Raw genomic sequence first — 8,592 nt, 5'->3', positions numbered from 1 at the left:
CCTAATAATTTACCAACATAATTTTTCTTGTTTTCTAAACATATTTGAAACTAAATCCAATGCCATTAGACTTTTTGCAATTAGGGAAAAGGGTGGAAGCCACTTCAGGGAAGGTATGTGGAGTGAGAAAATGACATACAATTGGGAAGTGGATGTGGGGCACTGTATCACAATGCAGCATCTCTTATCTCTCAAAAGGCAGAAAAGTCAATTTAATGCACCTAGAACTACACCCTGATAGAATCTATTAGTCTCCAGACCTATATTTTGCATCTCCAATATCTTCCATATTTAAGCATGATTTGAGGATTAAAAACTGTCTTCTCTGACATCTTCAGGTTCATACATACTTCTCCATTTTTGCAGTTCCTGAGAATCATTTATCCCCCATATTTCAACAAAGGACTTTAGCTTTTTTCTAGGGAGGAAAAAAGAAAAAATAAAAATAAGGACACATTTTTAAATTAAGCATATAAAACCTTGAAAGCCTTACAGATATCTGCAGAATTTTATATAGAGTCAAAAATAGCAGTTTGCTTAGCTCAGAATGTTACATGATCTTAAAACAATCAGTTAACATTTTCCAGTTACTGACTTACAGTACCAGAAGCATTGACAAGATGAAACAAAAAACAGAGAAAGAAAAAAAAAAAAAGAAATAAATAGTATTGTAGTTTCCACCATTTAATCTTCAGCATTCAGCTCCAACAAATTTGCACTGGTAGGATCATAAAGAGATAATGCATGTTCAAAGCAAATGAGTACACACATCTTTCCTATTTTCTTTTTAATATTTTTTGATTTAAGAAGGACTCTTTAGAGCTCTGACAAATAACAAGACATTGAAAATGGGTTAACACACACTCCTGATGACAAAGATGTCACGACTGGATGGAATTATCCAGTGGATTTTCTTAAATAATGTGAAGGCAATTAAAAAAAAAAGACAAGGCAGCTGGCCTGTGGGTATTGTGACAGCACAAGTATACTGCTATGAACAGGTCTGAATTTGATGCCCAAGACTGTGATAATTTTTATTTCCTAGCACAGATATACCATACCAATTTTTAAATTTGTTAAAGTCTCTTTTGGGGAGAAGGTATAGAAGAATACTTTGACATTTAGATTACATCGTGGCAATACGTAAACAGGAATATACAAAAGAAAATATTTCTATAATGGCCTGCATAAGAGAACTAGAAAAAATATGAATTACGTAATTCAATAGTTTATGCACTGTGAAATCATCAAACATATCTGATTCTTTTTTAAAAATTATTTTTCACTGACCTAACCTCCAGGTTTGTATAGATGCATGCATGCTCTCTGATTCATAGCTGAAGTTTTGGGGGCAGGGAAATATTACAATTGTTCTGACCTTTTCATATTCAGTATTCTCTCCAACTCCTTTGATTTGTGAGCCGCCTTCTTCAAGATTTCTTCAGGAATATCAGCCAGTTTGGCAACATTTAGCCCATAACTCCTTGCAGAGACTCCTTTAGTTATTTGATAAAGAAAGGTGATAAATTCAGGATTCTGTTCATCTTCAGATCCTAAAAAAAAATAATAATAAAAAAAATTTAAACCCCCCCCTCCTCTATTATGTTAATAAAGGGTAGTAGACCAAAGACTAAAATGGCAAAGGCTGTGGTTTCATTATCATTCATGCTTCCTGTGTGATGTATTCCATTGAACAAATACAAAAGAAAAATGTTTCCTTGAGATGACACATTTTACCTACCCACTGTGAAACTGAAAAAAACTCTTTACTAAGCATTTTCTATGGGGCTAAGCTAAAATACTAATAATGAAAATACTAACTAAAGAGTAACAGTGACAAGAAGAAATGCAGTAACTCTTCTCTGACTGGTAAGAACAGAACTGAATGGGATTATGATAAGCAATCTGCAAAATTTGGCATGGCATAGAGAGGATGAACAGAGATTACTCCTCTACCTCTTCTAATTCAAGAGCTGGTACCAAAAAGTGAAGCTATGTGTTGTTTCAAAGGAGTTTCAAAACAAACAAGAGGAGGTGGTTCTTCACACACAGTTTTGGAGCTCCTTGAGACAGCAGGATGAAGATGCTAAAAGTCACAAGGATATTTAGGATATATAGACTACCTCATTGAAATGAAATCCGTTGAAGATACTGAAAACCAGAAAACACATCTGCTTCTCGCAGCTCCCTAAAATGTTTGCAGACAGTGAGACCTTTTAGAGAAAGAGTTGCCATATGTTTGATCCCTAATCCCTCCTCCCTAATCCTTTGTATTTGCCTACTGTGAGAAACTGGATACTGGGCTGAGTGAATCTTTTAACTGACCTAGCTCAGTCATCCTTATATTACATGTGAAAGAGATATGATTGTTCAGTTTTCAAGCCCCTCAAAATGAATGTACAGGCTGAAACTCTAGTAAGTTTGGTGGCATCTCTTTCATGTTGAAGTTTAAATTACTGTAACAATTTTACAGTTTCTGCCTATACCTATAGTGCTAAATCTCAGATGGATTTATACTGTACCTTTTTGTTCACCACTTTCCTCCTCATTCACCAAGAAAGCCATGTGGTAATTACCAACTTTTTCTGGATACGCCTTCTCTAGCTCACAAACCGAGGGATAGTGAGTGACAAACAGTGTCAGCGACTCCACCTACAACAACGGAATAGACACATAAGAAAGGCTGGCTTTATAATTCTTTTAAACACAGCAGCATAGCACTGGTATCCTTTATCCATACCCCTTTGCTCTGGGTTTAGGCATGCCACATTTCTACAAGGAAATACACACCACATTAAAGTCAGCCTACCACACTACACGCTGAGAAAACATTCACAAGCACGTGTCAGATGGAACACTTACATCTCTAATAAAATGTTCGAGTGTAGCGTAAGCAATAGCTATTCCATCATGTGTGCTAGTTCCTCTTCCCAATTCATCCAAAATTACTAGTGATCTTGAAGTTGCTTTTCTTATTATCTCAGCAGTATCTGTCAGTTCTTCCATAAAGGTACTTCGACCTTTGTAAATGTTGTCTGCTGCACCCATTCTGCATTGGGATACAAAACAGAACAATTTATTAAGTTCAAATAAATGCCAGATAACGCTGAAAAAAAAAATCATGATAGAGAAGCTATTTTGTTCTAAATCTCTTGGTGCCACTCCAAGCAGAGCAGAAAAACCCAGGCAGAACATTCACCTTCCAGAACGAGCTATTGCTTAGGAGAAAAGGCAGTAACAGCACAAGGCACAGATGTGAGGGTACTCTTAAAAGACTGAAAAGTCCAAAGGGAACTCCTCATTTACCATTAAATATGGGTCTGCATGCATCCCCGAAGAGAACGGGGTATACAGACGCTACGGGCAACTGGGGGAGGTCAGACTTAGGGACAGCAGAGAATTTTTCTGAGCCATCAACAATCCAGTCCCAAGGTAAACTCAGACAGAAATCTCAGTATTCTATGTCAACTACAGGGATCTGGGGGGAAAAGCGGAGGTAGACAAGGGGTTATTTCTTAGCATGAAATTCTTCCATCTTAAACTGTACAAGGTGGGCTGCTCTTCCCTTATATAAGGACCCTGGAAATTCAGACCAGTCAGCTCACTAGAAGAATTCCAAAGGTAGCTGTGAAAATGAATTTTACTTTTTTGGTTTTAGTTCAAACATCAAATTTGTATGTTTTTTTAAAAGCTAACAACACCTGAAACTATCAGATATCATAAGTTCCATGTACAGACAGAGTGGACACTCATGTGTCCAGTTATTTGTGCACCCAGATACAGCAGTTGGTTCCTTCAGACAGTAACAAAATAATAATTATTTCCCCTAATTGCACAGGTACACACTCTAACTAGCATGCTTAAACATGATTTTTAAAAAAAGATTTCTCTCCTCATCCTCTTACACATCTGTCCTTGAACTTACTGGTCTCCAGGCAGATGAGCTTCTCCTCTGCTCCACACACACATACCTGTGCACATGCACATACACACACAAATTCCTTCATGTTTTATACAAGTCTTTTAGCCATGTTTCAGATTTTGTGCAACCTCCAATCCTCAAATTCTATCTCAAATGGTGAAATTGCACTGTTGGTAATTTACCCTGTTTTTTTCTTCTGCAGCTTTCCTTACCTATTCAAATAATATCCTTTCTACCTGGAAGGAAGAACATATCCTTTTTCCATATATGCTTTTCAACTCCATCAATCACATCACAATATCACTTCTGAGACAGGTCATCACTCGCAAGCCACTGAGTAGGGCTGAAAAAATGGATTTCTTCACTCTCACCAGCCAATAATATAGTTACATACAAGCCACATTGATTTAAGGAAAACTGACTCATGGGATTAGCATATTACATTTTCAAATGCAACAGCTGGCCACAACAGTATTTAAAGCCAATCAAATCTTCAAAGAGAATCCCAATATAGCTTTTTTTTCTCTCAGTCTTTTCTGTTTCTCTCCAATATAATTGCTTCTGTTGCCTACAGAAATACTAACAAGATACTCATAATTTATGAGGATCTTATGATTGTCAAGAGTAACTGATTACCAATAGCAGGTTGGACCCAGTACAACTATCATTTCTATAAATTCTCTGGTTCCTGCCTTGGAAATCTGGCACAGTGGCATGCATAAGTTCACAATATGCAAACCTTCAATTTTAAATGAATTCATTTTGGCTGGAGATGGGTGTTATGATACTATGAGTAAACTGAGTGTTTTTATTTAATTGAGTATGTGCTTACACACACACACAGTAGGTATACTCCCGTACACTCTGGAATAAAGGTGATTTTGCACATAAGCTAATTAAACTTTACATTAATTTCACTGAATTAACTATATAATTCAGGATATTGAGGCATTGTGAAATTAACATTTTATTAAGCCACTTACTGCTATAATCTTTTAAAATGCTGAGTTAAGAACTAAGAACATAATCATTTCTCATAGTGTCCCCAACACCCCCCAGCCCTACTTCTAGTTGGGTTCAGTCACCACGTACTACTGTAAAATCAAACAATCCCCCTTTATTGCAACAGATCCACAGAGAACAATATAAACTAGATCTATTTTAAACATTATTAATTACAAATAAATTCACCAGGAAGAAAAATACTTTTTACATCCAAACAATCTCTGGCTCCATAATGGGCAACTTTAACCTTAGTTTCCAACCGTGGGATTATTAGTATTATTATTTTATCATTTTACTTGGCTTTTCATTACAGAGACAGCATCTAACAGGCTGCCTGTTCTGCACCTATGACAATTCCACTGAGAACTTTCAGTTCTATTTTTCTCTTGGACTGCATAATTTCCACAGAGCCCTCAAAATCATTCAGTCATTTTGTATCTAATTTGCATTCACAAAAATAATTTTCAGAACTTCCTCACTAAATGCTCAAGACACAAACAGAAGAGAGTTATCTTTCTCTTGTTGTTAACAACAGCTGCAAAAGAAGCCTTTCTTTTCAGAATCTTAAAACATTCAAATCCGACTCAGGCTTATCAACAGATTTTTTTTTTTTTTTTAAAGTGTATTTTTAAATGACATAAAAACTCTTAAATGTCATCCTTTGAAAAATGGGTAAAATGGTTCTTTCAGCCTCTGTCCTTGACACTAGAAGAATCATACTTGTTTTTTAAATTTACATGATAAGCAATATTATCCCAGAAATAAGAATAACTATTTTAATACGGAAGACTGCATTTATAAAACTAACAGTTAATATGCAGCAAGGTATTAATCCCCAAATGTATGTTTTATTATTCCTGATACAATAAAGTTCAGGATTCAAAACACCTGTTGCTTAAACAATTCTTTTCCTTCAAGTTTCAAACAGCTGTAGTAAGTCTCACTAAACTTGTGTAAGATTCAATCACTTTGAATTTACATTTTAATGTGGCTTGCCTCTTAAATGGTTTTATACATCAAAATATTAAACTTTTTCTTACAATATTTAATAGAATCCAGATGATTTATCAGTGTTAGCAGCTACTCTATAGGTAAGATTATAGATATAGTATTACAGATAGAGATGCTACCGCTATGAATTGTTGGGGTAAAAATGCTACAAGAAGTGTTACAGATACACACCACAGATACTCATCTTAACGCTGCCAGCACTAAAACCACGGGGTTTTTTGTTTCTTTTTTTGTTTGTTTGTTTTTACACATAGTGCTAATAAAGTCTCTAAGACTCATTTTCTCTGGAAAGCTGCCTACAATGGGACCAGATATTTTTCTCACTTTTATAGGTATACAAAAATAACTATTTGATTACATTTTAGTGCTAAATTCATCACTATGGTCGATAACAATATAGTGAAATACATTAAGGTATAGTTACATTAGGTATAGTCATCCCTGAGTGATGCAGACATGTTATGCACTACCCAAATTTTGTTTTCTTCCCTCTATTTAAAAAAAAAAAAAAAAAGAAAGAAAGAAGAAGAAAAAAGCACCCAGGAAAAAAGGTTACAACAGAATAAGAATGTCACAAAAGCAAGAATAATGCCACCCAACTTCACCAGTTCTATTCTTCTATTTGTTAAAACACCAGCTGCTGATAGCAGTGACATAGTTAATATAAAAACTTCTATTTCTGCTGTGGAATTTCTAATGTCTACATGCAGAAAGATTACTGCATTTTGCCCATAAGGAGTGTGGAGATATCCAATGTGAAGAGTGCCTCTTTAGTGCTGGCAAGAGATCCATCGCTCCTCGGCAAATGCAATTTGGCTGGAAACCACTTGTTATAATGTCTTTGACAGCCAACCAAATTTCATAAAATTAAAAGCTCTTCAACTTAAAATGTTCAACACATTTATTATGTAAAGAAAAAAAAAAAAAGCGTAGACATTACCTCTTTTCAGTGCTAGGTTTCATTGTAAAATAGCCTCAGAAAAAACAACAGGGAGGTCATGTTTTCATAAATTAATTTCTGGAGGATGAGTTAGATGACAGGCAGCAGTAGCTAGCTTTATGTAAACCAGGTAGCACTATATGCTTAATCTGTATGTGACCCCTTAGAGAAAAAGATAGAGATTTCCCTATTCTGCAGTAGCAGCATTCAAATGGCTGGTTTTTTAGCCTGCTCTCCTCAGTCGACACATGCACACAGTGCTGACCTTTTCCAATACAAGTGCTCATCATCCTCAGAAGGTATACTACGATATTTTGTCCTAGGAGCCTCTATAAATGTTGGGAATTTTTTTAATGATACAAGCTATTCTCCCACTCAGAAACCACTAGAATTAAATAGAATAACTTTTTTCCTTGCACCTCAAGAATTTTTATGTAGTCAGTATCCATTTACTTGCTCTCAACAGGCACAAACTGAAACTGCTAAACTGTGTGGCCCTGAAAGTTACCTTGAGGTATGGTGCTTTCAAGCCTTTTATCAGCTAGACACGTCTGAGGGCTTTGACAGCCATCCATGAAAAATTTGTGTGGAAGGAGGAAATTTAAGTTGAGGCGACTGAGCTCTTTTTGGACAGTGTCCTGTTATTACTGCTCTCAAAAAAACAAAGCATCCTGGAGAAGACGAGAGACTTGCAGACTTGATGACCAACAGTGGCATAAGTACAACAAAACAACCCAAGACATTGTTCTGGACTGAAGCAGAGAGGCCCCCAGAGAACTGCAGCTGCCCTATGCTAGCAGTCCAGGCGTGAAAATGATGATATGTGGGTTAAAATAGAAATTGTCCCAGAAAACAGTGAAAAAAAACAAATTTCCCAAGCAGAAAAATGAATCTGAAATCCAGAAAACTTCTAGGAAAGGCTTTTTCGATGCATGCTACTTTTCAAAAGAAGTTACCCAACATGCCGTTAGTTGGCTTGGTTATAAAACTAAGAGCACTGTGTGGACTTCAAGTATTTTATTGTTCTTTTATGTTAGTGAGGATCCCTGACATTGCTTGTGAAAATAACGCCCAAGAGCTCCTAGTGGTAACAAAAATCAGCTACACAGCACTGAACTAATCCTAGAAAACAAGACTGCAAAACCTTTCTCAAAAGCCTTGTTTTTATACAGATGCTATTTATTAATTCTTAGTTTATAAAATACTTAATGCAGAAAAAAAAAAAGATTTTTCACCTTGATTTTAGAAAAATGCACTTGACTTAATTTAAAAGTTCATCTGAAATACTTACTGGAGAAATTAAACCCAGTGCTTCTTAATATTAAAAGAAAATAACTCTTTTCTCTGAGAATATCTTAAATGTAACGCGTAGAATACCACTCTCAACACCGACAACAAAGACATTCCTTCTGTAATTCAAAGAGGACACTGAGAAAAACACAAATAAAATAAATTCATAATGTGACTCTACAATTCCACTTGCTCCCTCTCACACAAAACCCTTCAAAATGTCATTTCAAAGATCACTGTATTTGAACAGGAGTTATTTAATTTAAAATAACTAGTTTACAGACAGATAGGATCAGATGGGGTCTTGCCATACAGTTTATCCTTTTTCTCGCTTGGGACCGTTCTCTACAACATGTTTTTGACCAACACTGTATAGGTTTTTGGGTTTTTTTTAAAGATCTCATAACAACTGTTCTGCATCCTT

General features: G+C 35.7%; 1 protein-coding gene across 1 annotated transcript in view; it reads right to left on the bottom strand.

Moving 5' to 3' along the window:
• Positions 1 to 309: 309 nt before the first annotated feature.
• Positions 310 to 8,592, bottom strand: part of MSH3 (mutS homolog 3) — a gene marked incomplete at its 5' end in the record, with an annotated part of 71,128 nt that continues 62,845 nt past the window's right edge. The window contains 4 exons of the mRNA XM_010174424.1: positions 310 to 418; positions 1,379 to 1,553; positions 2,523 to 2,652; positions 2,863 to 3,049. Of these exons, the coding sequence (XP_010172726.1) occupies positions 310 to 418; positions 1,379 to 1,553; positions 2,523 to 2,652; positions 2,863 to 3,049 (601 nt within the window). The remainder of the gene's footprint in view (positions 419 to 1,378; positions 1,554 to 2,522; positions 2,653 to 2,862; positions 3,050 to 8,592) is intronic.

The sequence above is a fragment of the Antrostomus carolinensis genome, unplaced genomic scaffold, assembly GCF_000700745.2.
Source record: "Antrostomus carolinensis isolate BGI_N321 unplaced genomic scaffold, ASM70074v2 scaffold13988, whole genome shotgun sequence".
Taxonomy (NCBI): Eukaryota; Metazoa; Chordata; class Aves; order Caprimulgiformes; family Caprimulgidae; genus Antrostomus; species Antrostomus carolinensis.
The sequence above is the reverse complement of the archived record's forward strand: the minus strand, read 5'-3'. Positions and strand labels throughout refer to the sequence as shown.